This window comes from Lontra canadensis, unplaced genomic scaffold (assembly GCF_010015895.1).
Source record: "Lontra canadensis isolate GAN:19392208 unplaced genomic scaffold, GSC_riverotter_1.0 scaffold12, whole genome shotgun sequence".
Taxonomy (NCBI): Eukaryota; Metazoa; Chordata; class Mammalia; order Carnivora; family Mustelidae; genus Lontra; species Lontra canadensis.
This window is the reverse complement of record NW_022631006.1, coordinates 19,842,126-19,859,955: the sequence shown is the minus strand read 5'-3', so window position 1 is coordinate 19,859,955 and position 17,830 is coordinate 19,842,126. Positions and strand designations below refer to the sequence as shown.

Below are 17,830 nucleotides of genomic sequence, written 5' to 3'. Positions count from 1 at the left end.
TAGGATTAGGTTGTATATTTGAGACTTTTCTTGTTTCTTAAGAAAAGCTTGTAGTGCTGAATACTTCCCTCTTAGGACCACCTTTGCTGGATCCCAAAGATTTTGAACAGTTGTGTTTTCATTTTCATTTGTTTCCATAATTTTTTTTAAAAATTCTTATTAAATTTCTTGGTTGACTCATTCATTCTTTAGTAGGATGCTCTTTAGACTCTATGTATGTGATGATCCCAATCTTTTGGTACTGGTTGAGACCCTGATTTGTGACCCAGGATGTGATCTATTCTGGAGAATGTTCCATGTGCACTCAAGAAGAATGTGTATTCTGTTGCTTTGGGATGGAATGTTCTGAATGTATCAGTGAATCCATCCATAGCCCTTATTTCCTTGTTGATCTTCTGCTTAGATGATGATGCTTAGATGATCTGTCCATTTCAGTGATGGGGTATTAACCTCCCCTAATATTATTGTGTTTTTATTGATGTGTTTCTTTGATTTTGTTATTAATTGGGTTATATAATTGGCTGCACCCATGTTAGGGGCATAAATACTTATAATTCTTAGATCTTCTTGTTGGATAGACCCTTTAATTATGATATAGTATCCTTCCTCATCTCTTATCACACTCTTTGGTTAAAAATCTAATTTGTCGTGGCGCCTGTATGGCTCAGTGGGTTAAAGCCTCTGCCTTCAGCTCAGGTCATGATTCCAGGGTCCTGGGATCAAGCCCCACATCGGGCTCTCTGCTCAGCGGGGTGCCTGCTTCCTCCTCTCTCTCTGCCTACTTGTGATCTCTGTCTGTCAAATAAATAAATAAAATCTTTTAAAAAAAATTGAATTTGTCTAAGGATTACCTCCCAGCTTTCTTTTGATGTCCATTAGCATGATAAACTATTTTCTACCCTCTCACTTTCAATCTGGAAGAATTTTTGGGTCTAAAATGAGTCTCTTGCAGACAACATATCAGTGGGTCCTGCTTTTTTTTTTTTTTTTAATCTAATTTGATACTCTGTGTCTTTTGATTGGGGCATTTAGCCCATTTACCTTCAGGGTAACTATTGAAAGATAGGAATTTAATGCCATTGTATTTATTGCCTGTAAGGTGACTGTTACTCTATACTCTCTCTGTTCCTTTCTGGTCTATGTTACTTTTGGCTCTCTCTTTGCTTAGAGGACCCCTTTCAGTACTTCTTATAGGGCTGGTTTGGTGATCACAAGTTCTTTTAGTTTCTGTTTGTCCTGGAAGTTTTTTATCACTCCTTCTATTTTGAATGATAGCTTAGCTGCATAAAGTATTCTTGGCTGCATATTTTTCTCATTTAGCACCCTGAATATATCATGCCAGTCCTTTCTGGCCTGCCATGTCTCCATGGATAGGTCTGCTGCCAATTTAGTGTTTCTACCCTTACAGGTTACGAACCTCTTGGTCCGAGATGCTTTCAGGATTTTCTCTTTGTCTCCGAAGTTTGCAAGCTTCACTATTATATGTCCAGGGGTTGCTCTATTTTTATTGATTTTGAGTGGGGTTCTCTGTGCCTCCTGGACTTGAATGCCTGTTTCCTTCCCTGATTAGGGAAGTTCGCAGCTATGATTTGCTCCAATATACATTCTGCCCCACTCTCTCTTTCCTATTCTGGGATCCCAGTTACTCTAATACTGTTTTGCTTTATGGTATCATTTATCTCTCAAATTCTCCCCTCCTGTTCCAGTAGCTGTTTATCCTTTTTTCTCAGCTTTGTTATTCTCCATTGTTTGGTCTTCTATATCACTTACTCTCTCTTCTGCCTCATTTATCCTGGCCATTAGAGCCTCCATTTTTTATTGCTTCTCAGTAATAACATTTTTTTTATTTCAACTTGGTTAGATTTTAATTCTTTTATTTCTCCTGAAAGAGATTCTCTAGTGTTTTCTGTGCTTTTTTTCAAGCCCAGCTAGTATCTTTATAATCGTTATTCTGAACTCTAGTTCTGATATCTTACTAATGTCCATATCAGTTAGATCCCTGGCAGTCAGTACTGCCTCTTGATCTCTTTTTTTTGAGGTGAGTTTTCCATCTTCTCATTCTGTCCAGAGAAGAATAGATGAACAAAAGAACAAAATACTAATAATGGCCACAACAATCCTAGAGAAGTGTACTCTAAACAAATCAGAAGAGACCTGGAACTAGGAAAAAAAAGGGAGGGGGAATATAATCGGACAGGTAAGCAGAATAGAGCAATACACTGGATTCTGTGTGTACTTTGGTTTGTTTGTTTTTTTTAGAAAATTAGATCCCAAAATTGTAAAGAAAAGATAAACTTATATATGTACAAAAATAAAATACAATGAAAGGATAGAATATAACTGTAAAAATGGAAATTAAAAAGAAAAAACAAAAGTGATGAAAAACAATAACAAGAAGGAAGGGATATAAACAGGTAAACAGAACAGAGAAATACACTAGCTCCTGAGTTTATTTTGGTAGGTTTGTTAGAGGAAGCTACATCTCAAAATTGTAAAGAAAGCTTACATATAGAAAAATAAAATGAAATACATTGAAAGAATAGAATGTAACTGTAAAGATGGAAATTTAAAAAGACTTTTTAACAAAACAAAAGAAGAAGAAAAAAGAGAGGATATAATTAAATAGGTGAATAAAACAGAGCCATACAATAGATTTTCAGTGTATTTTTGTCTGTTAGAAGAAATTGCATCCCAAAATTTTAAAAGAAAACTAGTACACGTGTGTGTGTGTGTGTGTGTGTGTATAATGAAATACAATGAAGGGATAGCATGTGACTAAAAATGAAAATTAAAAAAGATTTTAAAAAGGAGTTGATTTAAAAATTGGTTGAAAAAAGAAGAAAAATTTGTAAAAAAAATATTTAAAAAATTAAAGTTGAAAAACTAAAGAATCATGGGGAAAAAGCTATGACTTCTATGTGCTGTATTCCCCTAGCACTGGTATTTTGCAGTTCTCATTGATCAGTAAACTTGGTCTTGGCTGGATGTTCTTGCTGATATTTTGGGAGAGGGGCTCGTTGCATTGATTCTCAAGTGTCTTTGCCCAGGCAGAATTGTACTGCCCTTGGCAGGGGCCAGGCTGAGTAATCTGCTCCGTTTTGCTCTCTCTGGCTTTTGTTCCCTAAAGGCTTTCTGGGCAGCTTTAGAGGATGGAAATGAAAAGGGCAACCTCCTAATCTCCAGCCCAAGAGCCAAAGACTTGGACCCCACTCTTCAGTAAGCCCTCAGAGAAAACCAGTCAATCACTCCTGTCTCCCTGGTCTCTGGCCGCACTCCATGCTCACCCAGCCTGTGACCAAGTGTTTCTGTCTCAGGCAGTAGGCCCCATTTGCAGTCTTTAAACCATCAGACTCCTGCAACACACTCCCACGGTGTTCCTCCCATGGGAGGAGGGGGTAGGTCTCCCCAGTTCTAACGCTTGTTGGGGCCCTGCTTGAAGAGCAGTGGCCTGACTGGATCCTGGTTCATGGCAACCTCGAGCTGAGAGCCCACTCCTTGACTCACTGATTGCAGCCAGCTTCCCTGCTTTGAATCATGGGAGCTCTGCCACACTCAGGCTCCCTGGGTCTTCCTGTGACCCTGAGGATCCTGAGACCACACGGCCTTAGCCAGGGTTCCATCCCCGCTTAGCAGCCTAAGCGACATCCCTCACTGGAGCAGACTTCTGAAAGTTCTGATTTTGTGCTTTGCTGCTACATCACTTGCCAGTAGCCGGCTGACCGAGGCTCACTCCTGCTCCCACCTCAGTCTATCCTCTCATATATTGCCTTGGATTCATGTCTCTGCACCTCCTACCTTGCAGAAAGTGCAAGGTTGCCTTTCTATTCATAGAGTTGTTGCTATTCTTTTCTTCGATCTCTGGTTGAGTTTGCTGGTGTTCGGAATGATTTGATAGTTATCTAGCTGAATTCCTGGAACCAGAGGAAATTAAGGTCTCCTACTCCTTCACTATCTTGGACTCTCACATTCAGCTACAGTTTCTTTAATGTAATTTTTATGTCTGAAAGGTTTTTTGCTGAGTACTTATAGTTGAATTTTCATAACATAAATATGTATATTATGCACATCCAGTGTATTTTGATAACTAGTTGATTTCACCTTGGAATTAAATTATTATATAATCCATAAATTCTTATAAACTAGGCCAAATTTTCATTTGAACCATTAGAGCCATTGTCATCTGAATCAGTTAGTCACTGATTTTATCTTGAATAAATTTTCCAGGAGTATTAATTATAATGGAGTATTTTAAACTCAAAATTTCTTATGTATTATAACCCCATAGTGTAGCTTTTTCTTCCCCTTTTTCAGTCTTCCCCCAAAAAGTAATCCTGAAGTTACAAATTTGCTATTAATGTCTTCATAGTTTTAATTTCTTTTCTTTCTTTCTCATCTTTTCTAATGTTGTGTATTTGTTACAGAAAAAGGTTTTCTTCAAAAATGGATGGGATGTCTTCAGAGGCTAATGAAGAAAAGTAAGTTCATGTAATATAGCTAAAAATGTTAATCTTTTTATCAGAGAAAGACACTTTTCCTATTAGAAACACCTATTGATAACTTCTGAAATTTTTTTCCGTTCTGTTCTATGAAAAAGAAGTAAGTGTCACAAAGTCATAGCTCTCTTTGCCATATCTTTGTGTTTATATATCTAGAGTCAGAACTAAGAAGGACTTTAGAGACCACCTCCCATCCCTTCAATTTAAGGATGGGAAAATTAAGGCCCAAGGAAATGAAATGATTGGTCTAAAATTGGCATCACAAACTGGTGGCCTGTTTATAGTCTACAGACTTACCCCCCGCTGCCAAACAGTGTTTTTAAATTATTTAATTAGCTGCTAAAATTTTCTCTTGAAAAATTGAGTGTAGGGGCACCTAGGTGGCTCAGTTGGTTGAGCATCCAACTCTTGAGTTTTGGCTCAGGGCATGATCTCTGGGTCACGAGATTGAACCCCACATGAAGCTCTGTTGAGATTCTCTCTCTATCCCTCTGCTCCGTCCCCTGCTTGTGCAAGCTCTCTCTCTATTTCTAAAATAAATAAATAAAATCTTAAAGAAAAAGAAGAAGAAAGAAAAAGAAAAATTAACTGTAGTGACACTGGGCTCATATTCTTGTGGCAACAGCTAACCTGATCGGAGTAAGACTATGACCATTAGACCAACCCCGAAGTGTCCATTATCATCTCAACACCACATATTTTTCTTGCATCTTCTGTTTGACCTCCATAAGTACTTGAATTTTCAAAACCTGATTTCAAACTCACACAGTAGTAAAACCAGAGTTAGAGTCTCTTGATTTATGATCCACTTATCTTAAAATTGTACCTCTGTAAATATGGTACATTATATTGTGCTGATTGTTTTACAAGAGATATTCTTAGAGTATACAATATGTATTTTAAAACACTGACCTTCTAAATACCAACTTTTATGTCTTATAAATTTTGCTAAGAAACAGTGATGCCATGTGTTAAGTGAAAGCGATAGCCAATTTAAAAGCATGTAAAAGATGCTGCGATGATGGCTTTTGAAAATTCAGTCTTTTACTAATGTGTCTATAAATTTGCAGTGACAATATGGACAGACCTGTTAGAAGACGACATTCTTCGGTAAGAAACACTTGAGTTCATAATTATTACTTTTTATTGAATGATGAATGTATGTCGCAGTAATTTTGACTGTAACATCACCATCCTACTCCCATTGGCTTCTGTTGATCTCTGGATACTCAAATATTTACCTGGTTACACAATTCTATAAATATACTAAAATTTGTATTTTATGAGTTTCATGGTAATTTTATGAATTGTATGCCATGTAAATGATACTTTAATAAAGTTTAAGAATATATTTAAATAGTGGAGCAAGACACAAAAAATCCAACTCAAACTGATTTAAGTACAAAATTTATTGGGTTTTGAAATTGAAAAATCCAAAGATAGGGATGACTTTTGGCACAACGTAACTGACCATGGGTTGCAATAATATCACCAATGTTAGGATTTTCTCTCACTTTTCTACTCTGACTGGTTCCTCTGGGTTATCTCCATTTTTGTACAAGCCTCTCCCGTGATTACTACAGTACCTCTAGCTCTCCCAAGTTCCAGTTTCAACTCCTAAATGAAAAAGTGTCTATTTCCTCAAGATAAAACACAAAGGATTTAGGATTGAATCATATTGGCTCAACTATCTTGTTATGGGTCAAGTCCTCCTTCCTGAACCACTCACTATTGATGAGAGAATATCATGTGCACATTATTCTAGACCAGGGCTACATGTTGTGCCCTAGGGTTGGGGTGGAGCCTCACCCAGAACACATGGGATGAGAGTGGGTAAAATAATCAGGAAGGTGGGCAGGGAGAAGGGAATAGATGCCAGATATTTAAACCAACCACAAAGTATAGCACTGAACAATATGAATTTGAGGAGTTTTAAAGGTTTTCACAGAAATTTTAACATCTCTATCTTTCTCCTATGGTGCAGTTTGAACTGATTATTAATATTAATCCCATATTTTCTTGAATAATTCTAATTTTTCTAGATCTTGAAGCCCCCAAGGAGTCCTCTTCAGGACCTTAGAGGTGGGAATGAAACAGTTCAGGTAAGTCTCTAGTGCAAATGCTTTATGGATGACTATTTTCGATGATAATTTTAATAGGAACTTTATTAGCTATATGAAGAGAATATCATAAATGATTTCTAGTTGAATGTGTAAGTATGTATTCAGTGGCTGTCAGATTAAAATCCAAACTTTTGAGTAAGCTGGCATTCTTGATTTTTAAGCCAAGTTTACTTTTCTAGCCTTTCTTGCCACTGAGCCATCCAGGCATCCCTCTTTCCCTTTTATTTATTTATTTATTTGTTTGTTTATTTGTTTATTTATTTAATTTTTTTTTAAAGATTTTATTTATTCATTTGACAGACAGAGATCACAGGTAGGCGGAGAGGCAGGCAGAGAGAGAGGGTGAAGCAGGCTCCCCGCTGAGCAGAGAGCCTGATGCGGGGCTCGATCCCAGGACCCTGGGATCATGACCTGAGCTGAAGGCAGTGGCTTTAACCCACTGAGCCACCCAGGCACCCCCTTTTTTATTTATTTATTTATTTTTTGTTAAAGAAATATAATCGTCTCTGTTAGTTTCAGTATATACTAGGATGGTATTATTATCTATATTAAGCTCAAGTCCACTTGTTTTGTCTGCTAGGGTGTTACTAGAGAGGATGAACATTCCTGATTCTTATAGTAAGACATGCGCAGTTATTAAGAATTTACATGGTAGGGGCGCCTGGGTGGCTCAGTGGGTTAAGCCTCTGCCTTCAGCTCAGGTCATGGTCTCAGGGTCCTGGAATCAAGCCCCGCATCGGGCTCTCTGCTCAGCGGGGAGCCTGCTTCCCTTCCTCTCTCTCTCTGCCTGCCTCTCTGCCTACTTGTGATCTCTGTCTGTCAAATAAATAAAAATAAAATCTTAAAAAAAAAAAAAGAATTTACATGGTAAAAGTCTATGTGGATTTTGTTTGTTTGTCATTTGCTTTTTGTATTTGGTATTTATGTGAGTATAAGGTTTGCTCTTGTTAAAGAAGATGAGGGAAATAAAAACATCATTTTATACTCAAGAGATGCTCAGCCTCACTAATCATTAGAAGACTGCAAGTCAAAACCACAGTGAGATATCACCTCATACCTATTACAGTGGCTACTGTAAAACAAACAAACAAACCAGAAAATAACAAGTGCTGGCTAGGATGTGGAATAATTGGAACTCTGGTACACTGTTGGTAGAAGTAAAATGTTGTAGCCACATGGAAAACAGTATGGTGGTTCCTCAAAAAATTAAAATAGAATTACCATATGATCCAGCAATTTCACTTGTGGGTATATACCCAAAAGAATTGAAAGCAGGGTCTGGAAGAGACTTATACCCCTGTCATAGCAGCATTATTCACAGTAGGCAAAAGGTAGAAGGAAACCAATGTCCATTGACAGATGAATGGATAAACAAAATGTGGTATCAATGGTATATTATTTGGCCTTAAAAAGAAGGAAGTTCTGACACACAGTACAACAAAGATGAATCTTAAGGACATTATGCTAGGTGAAATGAACCAATCACAGAAAGACAAATACAGAGCTCCCCTGATTACTACAGTACCTATAACACCTGGTTGGTTCTGTTGGTTAAGTGTCTGACTCTTGGTTTCAGCTCAGGTCACGCTGTCAGGGTCATGAGATTGAGCCCTGCATCAGGCTTCATGCTCAGCGTGGAATGTGCTTTAGATTCTCTCTCTCCTGGGCACCTGGGTGGCTCAGCTGCTTAAGCAACTGCCTTTGGCTGAGGTTGTAATACTGGAGTACCAGGATCGAGTCCCACATCAGGCTCCCTGCTTGGCGGGGACTCTGTTTCTCCCTCTGACCTGTCCCCTCTCATGATCTCTCTCTCTCTCTCTCATCCTCCCCCTCTTTCTCTCAAATAAGTAAATAAATAAAAATCTTTAAAAAAAAAAAAAAAAAAGATTCTCTCTCCCTTTGCCCTTCCCCCTGCTCTCTATCTCTCTGTCAAAATAAAAATTAAAAAAAAAAAAAGACAAATACTTTATGATTCCACTTATGAATTACCTAATCAAATTCATAGAGACCAAAAGCTAGGAGATTGGACTTATTTAATGGATATGGAGTTCAGTTTTGCAGGATGAAAAGAATTCCAGAAATTGGTTTTACAACAGTGTATACCTACTTAACATTACTGAACTGTATCCTTAAAAATGGTTAAGATGTATTATGGTAAATAAATTAGCTAGTCACAGAAGGACAAATAACTGCATGATACCACTTATATGAGGTATCTGAAATGGTCAAACTCATAGAAGCAGAGAGCACAACATTGGTTGCTAGGGCTATAGAGAAGGGCAAAATGGGGGTTGCTAACAACAGGTATGAAGTTTCAGTTATACAAAGTAAGTTCTAGAAATCTACACAGCATTGTGCCTATAATTAACAGTATTGTATTATACACTTAAAAATTTTTTGAGAGAAAAGATCTAAAGTTAAGAGTTCTGACCACTTTTAAAATAAAAATTAAATTTGTTAAAGATTTATTTGTTTGAGAGCAGAGGGAAAGGGCAGAGGAAAAGAGAGAGAATCTCAAGCAGACTCCATGCTGAGCTCTGCAGAGCCCAGTGCAGGGCTCAGTCTCATGACCCTGAGATCATGACCTGACCTGAAACCAAGAGTTGGATGCTTAATCAACTAAGCCACTCAAGCACCCCATAAAATTTAATTTAAAAAACTGGTTAAGATGCTAAATTTTGTTATATGTGTTTTACCACCGTTAAATTTTTTTCTTAAATCGTAAAAATATAGTATAGTAAGTTTACCATAATAGGGCGCATATCACTTGCTCTGTCCCCAGTCTTTGTTCCTCTTTTTTTTTTTTTCCCAATATTTTATTTATTTATTTATTTATTTGAGAGAAAGAAAGAGAGAATGAGCAGGGAGAGGGACAGAGGAAGAAGGACAAGCAGACTCCCTGAGCAGGGAGGCTGAAATGGGGCTCGATCCCAGGATCCTGGGAACATGACCTGAGTTGACCAAGACCCTTAACCTACTGAGCTGCCTAGGTACCCCTTTCTTATTCTTAATAGCAAAACAATCGTTCATTTAAAAGGAGAGAGAAAAAGTAAGGGACAGTAATCAACTTCCTTAAATATATGTTGTTTATGTTGGTATGGAAAATCATATTCATGCTTTTTAAGTGCATTGAGATATTTCAGAGAAATAAATAATTACCGAAATTAATAATACCACATTAACTCAGAATAAGACTTGGTCTCTGTCAATAGTACTTTGGAGACCTAATTCACAGTAGTTTCAGTAAGAATCATACCATATAAGGAAACAATAAACAAAACTAAAAAGCAACCTATGGAATGGAAGAAGATATTTGCAAATGACATATCAGATAGAGGGCTAGTACCCAAAATCTATAAAGAACATGTCAAACTCAACACCCAAAAAAGAAAAAAATCCCATCAAGAAATGGGCAAAAGTTATGAACAGACATTTCTCCAAAGAAAACATACAAATGGCCAACAGAAACATGAAAAAATGCTCAATAACACTCATCATCAGGGAAATACAAATAAAAACCACAATGAGATACCACCTCACACCAGTCAGAATGGCTAAAATTAACAACTCAGGAAACAACAGATATTGGGGAGGATGTGGAGAAAGGGGAACCCTTTACACTGTTGGTGGGAATGCAAACTGGTGCAGCTACTCTGGAAAGCAGTATGAAGGTTCCTCAAAAATTTAAAATTAGAACTACTCTGTGACCCAGAAATTCCACTATGATGTATTTATCCAAAGAATACAAAGAGAGTGATTCGAAGGAGCACATGCACCCCAATGTTTATAGTGACAATGTCCACAATTATGAAGATACGGAAAGAAAATACAGATGTCTGTTGACAGTTGAATGGATAAAGAAGATGTGGTGTACACACACACACACTGGAATATTACTCAGCCATCAAAAAGAATGAAATCTTGCCGTTTGCAATGATGTGGCTAGAACTAGAAGGTAATATGCTAAGCAAAATAAGTCAGAGAAAGACAAATACCATGTGATTTCATTCATGTGGAATTTAAGAAACAAAACATGAACATAGGGGAAGGAAAAGAAAAAATAAGATAACAGTAAGAGGCAAACCATAAGAGTCTCTTAACTATAGGGAACAAACTGAGGGGAGGTATTGGGGGGAATGCAGTGATTGGTGAGAGGCAATAAAGAGCACTTGATGTAATAAGCACTGGGTGTTATATGCTACTGATAATCACTAAACTCTACCCTGAAACTAACAATAAACTCTATGTTAACTGACTTGAATTAAAAAAGAAAATTATACCATATACTCTCTGCCCTTAGGAATCTAATGCTTTGAGAAATAAGAAAAGCTCTCGTCGAGTCAGCTTTGCAGATACTATAAAGTAAGTTGGAAGGAGGAATGATTAAAATGTTAAAGGTAATGATTTTTTGTGCATAAAACCAGGTATGTTAGTAATAACTGACTTGGGTAATCTGGGTTTTAATTACATAAGCGTTAGAGAATTATTATTTAAATGGTTTTTATATTATGCTTGAGAAACATTAAAAGCATCATCTCTAATAAATCAGAAACAAAACAGCTGTATCTTACCACTGTTAATTTAACTTTGTACTGAATGTGCTAATAAAAATAGAGGAAGTGGAGGGGCACCTGGGTGGCTCAGTGGGTTAAGCCTCTGCCTTCAGCTCAGGTCATGATCTCAGGGTCCTGGGATTGAGCCCCGTATGGGGCTCTCTGCTCAGCAGGGAGCCTGCTTCCCCCTTTCTCTCTGCCTGCCTCTCTGCCTATTTGTGATCTCTGTCTGTCAAATAAATAAGTAAAAATCTTAAAAAAGAAAAAATAGAGGAAGTGGAGTTCTGAAAATTGGAAAGATGGGGATAAATCTGTTACCTTTTGTAGATTAAATGCTTGTATATTAGGAAAATATAAGAATATCAATGGAAATACCTGTACAGATAAGTAGCAAGATACAAAATTATTATATGAAAATTATAATATTTATATAAATAATATAAATTTATATAAATAATAACCAGATAGAAGATAAATGTGTGTTTTCCCCATTGTGTTATATTTTCTTGCTATGTATTTAATAATAAAAGCATAAAAGGATAAACCATTACTGAAGAATACTAAAAAATTGTGCAAATGAAGTTTATAACAAGTTCCTGAATAAAAAGATTCAACATCACTGGGGTGCCCGGATGGCTCAGTCTCTTAAGCATCTGCCTTCAGCTGGGGTCATGATCCCAGGGTCATGGGATCAAGTCCCGCTTTGGGCTCCCTGCTTAGTAGGAAGCCTACTCCTGTCGCTCCCTCTGCTCCCCTGCTCTCTCTCATTCTCTATCTCAAATAAATGAATAAAATCTTTAAGAAGAGGGGGGAAAAAAGAATTGTACTTTCTAGCATTATGAATTCTCATCTTGGGCTTTTATTGCTTTTTGATCCAAATACTACCTAGACTAATAATAAGATTTTTGCCTTTTCTATGTTTTGTTTTCATTTGCCTGGTATACCTTTGTATATAGTTTCACCATGTCTGAGCAATGAATGGTATTCTGTATGTGACATCTTTTGGTTGCTGGGAAGTTCCAAACCATAGATACATAACATCTTTTTTATTGTTGGTTGATAGTAATTTTAATTGTTTCATAACTTTTTTCTATTAATCTATATCCATAAATTAGTCAATGTCTTCCCAGATATACATGAGTTGTCAATATTTCATATATGTTGAATTTTGAAAAAAGAAAAATCATGGTAAGATTTGGTATAATCAAAGACTAGCTGTTTCCTGCCAGTAAAATTCCCTAGGTGGTGTATTCCTTGGTAAAGTTGCTACTTAGTTCTTGGATCTTGGCCTTGGCTTTGCAGACTCCATATTTTTGTTTTTACCAAAAATGGGTCGTCTTATAGAGATGGGCTTATACTTAACAGATTCACTAGAAATTTGTGTATAAATAGAATGCTACTACTAAAAACATCATGAGAAACAAATGAATCTGAGTACTGAGTAGTTAGTACTTTCCTTAGAAACATTCTACCTAAAAAAAATAAATAATAATGTAATGTAAATATGGCTTATTGATTATGGAATCTGTGCTATTACTTATTTGGATGATTCTGAATGTTTAATGGCACCAGGCTCTGAAATGTAATTTATCAATCTCCATAGGAGCTACATACACATCTATTGCAAAGCCTTGGATGCTTCTGTCTGTTTACTCTTTGAATAGGTGTGGCCAAGATTTGATTTAATAAATCATTTTCTCCTGTTTCAGACTGACTTTTCTTTTACATGTTTTCTTTAGGTGTTTTCTGGTAATGTAAAATTAACCAGATTTAATTTTGTGTTGGGCATTGATTATTCCTTGTGTTTGTTAGATTATTTTGTGTAAATTACCTTTTTTTTTTTTAAAGATCATATTTATTTGTCAGAGAGAGAGCGGGAGCACAAGCAGGGGGAGTACAGAGGGAGAAGGAGGCTCCCTGCCGAGCAAGGAGCCTGATGAGGGCTTGATACCAGGACCCTGTGATCACGACCTGAGTTGAAGGCAGACACCCAACCATCTGAACCACCCAGGCGCCTCTGAATTAAAATTTTTTAAAGATTTATTTATTTATTTTAGCGAGACAGAACACGGGGGCTGGGGTGGACAGAAGGAGAGGGAGAATCCCGAGCAGACCCCCACTGAGCACAGAGCCCTGCACTGGGCTTAATCTCAGGACCTTGAAATCATAACCCAAGCCAAAATCAAGTCTGATGGTTTACCAACTGAGCCTTGAATTAAGGGGTGTTTGTGTGGCTCAGTCAGTTGAGCATGCTACTCCTGATCTTGGGGTCTTGAGTTTCAGTCCCACATTGGGTGTAGAAATTACTTAAAAAAGAAAAAACCACAAACTTAAAAAAAAAAAAGAAAAAACTTAGTAACCACATACATACACATACACAAAAAGAGACAAAAATTTCACATTTCACATTTAAAACATTTTTTTAAATTTAGTCAGTAGCCATTCTTAATTAAAGTAGTTAAGCCAAATTACATTTGTTAAATTTAGTACACCCGTTCTTCCTTTATTGTTGGGTAGATTTAACTGTATTGTAGATTTTTGTTTTGTTTTTAATCAAGGATGGGTATAGGGTTTTATTAAATGGTTGTAGAGCATCTATTAAAATAGCTATAGAATTTTTCACACTTTAATATGATAAAAAACTTTTTGGATGTTGGATTATCTCTGTATTCCCGGGATAAATCCAATGTAGTTATTAAATACTGTTTTAAAACATTGCTAGATTCAAGGCACCTGTATAAGGGAAGTGGAGGTATAAAAAGAGAGATTATTGGGAAGTTTAACAAAAAAAGACTTCCAATTTTCCCCCCCTTTTTTCTCCATTTTATGATTGAAAATTTATAACATACACGAAAGTAGGAAAAGTACTATGAAAACTCAGGCCATTTAGCAATTACAACAGTTGTCAACTGTGGCCACTTTTGTTAAACTATAAACCACCCCCCCCCCCCCCCCCGCCGCCATTTACTTCCCTTTCCACCTCCCACTGAATTATTTTCATGTGAATCCCAGATATTTCACTACTTATATCTTTAAAAGATAGAGAATATTTTTAAAAAGTATGTTCACAATACTATTTTTACATCTTTTAAATGCTTGTAGTAATTCCATGGTATCATCAAATATCTTGCCACTGTTCACATTTCTCTGCTTCAGTTTTTTTTTCTGAGATAATTGGTATGATTCAGTATCCAAACAAAGTTAACATATTCCTTTTAGTTCCTATGTCTCTTAAATCTCCTAATCTCTTTGTTCCCTCTTCCTTTTTTTCTTATAATTCATTCTTTTTATTTTTAAATTTTTATTTATTTGACAAAGCAAGAGAGCACAAATAGGGGAACAGCAGAGGGAGAGGGAGAAGCCGACTCCCCACTGAGCAGAGAGACCGACAAAGGGCTCCATATCAGGACCCTGGGATCATGACCTGAGCTGAAGGCAGATGCTTAACTGAATGAGCCACCCATGCACCCCCTTATAATTTATTCTTTTAAGTAGACTATCCCACAATCTGTATTTTATTGATTATACCCACATAGAATAATATTGTGTAATACATTACTCAGATTTCCTGCCAATTGGTTACTCTATCTGGAATGCTTGACTTGCCTTAAACCAAATGTTTTCCACAAGAATTCTTCCTGTGCTTTCATCAGACAGCACTTGATTATCAGTTATCTTTTTTGTGATGTTAACAACCATTGATGATCATTGTATTTCTTTAGAGTTTGCTAATTGATAATAATCTCATTCTATTTCTGAATTATGATTCATATAAGAAAGGCATGTTAAATTTTTGGGCAGGGGTGTCTTTATTTACTAGTTTCAATATAATATGTTTGCTTCCTAGTATCCTTTAAAGTTGACTAATAAGGACTTTTTTCCAAATATCTTTACTTAAATGTCTAAATATCTAAATCATGAATTTAAAAACGTATTTAATGTGTTTAATCTGTTATAGTTAGTATTTTTATTGATACTCAAATTATTCTATCTTTGATGAGTGAAATCTCTTCAGATTAGTTTCTGACCTTTTGACATAACTCCAGTAATCTTCGATAGCTTCTTTGCTTTATAGTATACCAAGATATTCATGTTGATTTTATGTATTATCTGACTCAGACCTAGATGCAATAGGTTCTTCTCACTAATGAATTAGTCATTGTTTCTAGGCTGTTCTGTTACCAAATCTATCAATCTACCTATTTACCACAGCTGTTAACTCAGGAAACAAATGGGTGAACCTTGGCTCACTGTGGCAGCCAACTCCTTCACCCTAGGGAAGCCAGAGAGGGCTGGACAAATTTAAAGCATAGCTCCTGTCTGGGTTTGCCAACAAACTTGGGTAAACTCATCACAAGAGAAGCCAATAACTCAAGAGGCAGAGGTTTGGAAAAGAGAAAGGGAGAAATTTATTTGGAGTGCTGGCAGCTGGGGAAGGTGGCAGGCTTAAACCTTAACAACTGACCTCTCCGCCTACAAGATGGACACCTAGAGTTTTATTATGAGGAGAGATTCAGGGGTGTGTGTACAAGACAGCAGGCAACACGTCATCATGGGTGGAGGTCAGTATGTGTTCATCCCATGGTCATGGGCAGGGAAGGGGACACATGGAATGTCATCTTCTAGGCATTCTGTTGCTATCAGGGCTTTTCTGGTCTGGCATCTTTGGATTTTCAGGTCATTGCAAAACACCTTCATCAATGCCTCAAGAGAGTACAATAAAAAATAAATACAGTGGGGGCGCATGGGTGGCTCATTGGGTTAAACATCCAGTTCTTGATTTCAGCTCAGGTTATTATCTCAGGGTCATGAGATCCAGCCCCATGTTGGGCTCTGTGCTGAGAATATTTTAAATATTCTCTCCTTCCTAGAAGCAACTTCTAAGAGCTTTTTATTTTCCTTTTAGATTTAAAAAAAAATTTTTTTAAGATTTTATTTATTTATTTGAGAGAGAGTACGAGAGTGAGAGAGAGAGCAGAAGCTGGGGGAGGGAGGGTTGAGCAGAGAGCCTGGTATGGGGCTGGATCCCAGGACCCCAAGATCATAATCTGAGCTAAGGGCAGATGTTTAACCAACTGAGCCACCCAGGCACCCCTTCTTCTTAGATTTTTGAAAACTTGATGATCTTGAGGATCTTGAATGTGCCTTTCTTTTGAATTATTTTTCCAGAAAAATTATGTCATTTCAATAATCATATTTTTTTAGTGTATTTATTTTTAAGTAATGTCTTCACCCAATGTGGGGTTTGAACTCATGACCCTGAGATCAAGAATCACATGTTACCAGTTGAGCCAGGAAGGTGCCCCTGAAGTTATCATATTGGAATGATCATTTTAATGTAAGATCACCTGTGTCAAATCATTGAAAGTGGGTTTATATATGTCAAAATTTGATTTTTTATTAATAGCTAATATTATTGAATATTTACAGTGTTAGGTATGCTACTATATGCATTCATTGCTCATTGAATCCTAACAGTCATATCTCATTTTATGAATAAGGAAACTGAGGCTTAGTTTAAGTAGCTTGTTCAAGTTCCCATACTTTTTAAGAGGTAGGGCTCAGACTTTGGACTATTTCTCATCAAACTATTCTTAATCATTATATTCTTGTATTTTTCACATTGTTGGTATTTTTCCTCTCATTACCCTTATTATTTGTAGGATTAGACTGTATTTTCTAGGTCTGTCTGATTTTTTTTTTTTAAGATTTTATTTATTCATTTGACAGACAGAGATCACAAGCAGGCAGAGAGGCAGGCAGAGAGAGAGGAGGAAGCAGGCTCCCTGCTGAGCAGAGAGCCCGATGCGGGGCTCAATCTCAGGACCCTGGGATCATGACCTGAGCCGAAGGCAGAGGCTTTAACCCACTGAGCCACCCAGGCGCCCCTGATTGTTATTTATTTTAAAGATTTTATTTATTTATTTGAGAGAGAGAGTGAGAGAGAGCATGAAAGGGGAGAAGGTCAGAGGGAGAAGTAGACTACCCCCCCAAGCTGGGAGCCCAATGCAGGACTCGATCCCAGGACTCCAGGACCATGACCTGAGCCGAAGGCAGTGGCCTAACTAACTGAGCCACCCAAGTGCCCTGTCTGATTGTTATTATAATGCTTCTCTTCCTGTTTTCCTTTTTTTTTTTTTTTTAAGATTTGCTGTTTATTCTGTTTATTTGGTTTGTTTTATAATGAGCTTGGCTAATAAACATTTCTGGAAGTCAACAGGGAACTTTGGAAACAATAGGAGTAACTGGCATAGGATTCTTATCCTGTTTATCCATTTCTCATATATATACATATATGAGAAAATAGCATTTTCTACTCAAATTTGTGTTTTTGATGATGGAATGTTACAATGAGAAGTACCCTGGAGTGCTTGGCTGGCTCAGTTGGTAGAGTATGCGACTTGATCTTGATCTCAGGGTCATAGTTCAAGCTCCATGTTGGAGGTAGAGTTTACTTAAAAATAATAATAATAAATTATGGGACATCTGGGTGGCTCAATTGGTTAAGCATGTGACTTCGGCGAAGGTCATGATCTTGCAGTCCTGGGATCCAACCCTGTGTGAGCCTGCTGTAGGCTCCATGCTCAGCCGGGAGTCTTCTTGTCCCTCTGCATCCTTCCCCCCCCCCTCACCCCCACTCATTTTCTCTCTCAAATAA

General features: G+C 37.1%; 1 protein-coding gene across 1 annotated transcript in view; it reads left to right on the top strand.

The window, feature by feature from the left end:
* The window catches only part of KNL1 (kinetochore scaffold 1), a 72,584-nt gene that overhangs the window by 7,260 nt on the left and 47,494 nt on the right, over positions 1-17,830 (top strand). The window contains exons 2-5 of the mRNA XM_032856833.1: positions 4,422-4,475; positions 5,567-5,606; positions 6,539-6,598; positions 10,920-10,981. Coding sequence (XP_032712724.1) covers positions 4,441-4,475; positions 5,567-5,606; positions 6,539-6,598; positions 10,920-10,981 — 197 coding nt within the window. The 5' untranslated portion in view covers positions 4,422-4,440. The remainder of the gene's footprint in view (positions 1-4,421; positions 4,476-5,566; positions 5,607-6,538; positions 6,599-10,919; positions 10,982-17,830) is intronic.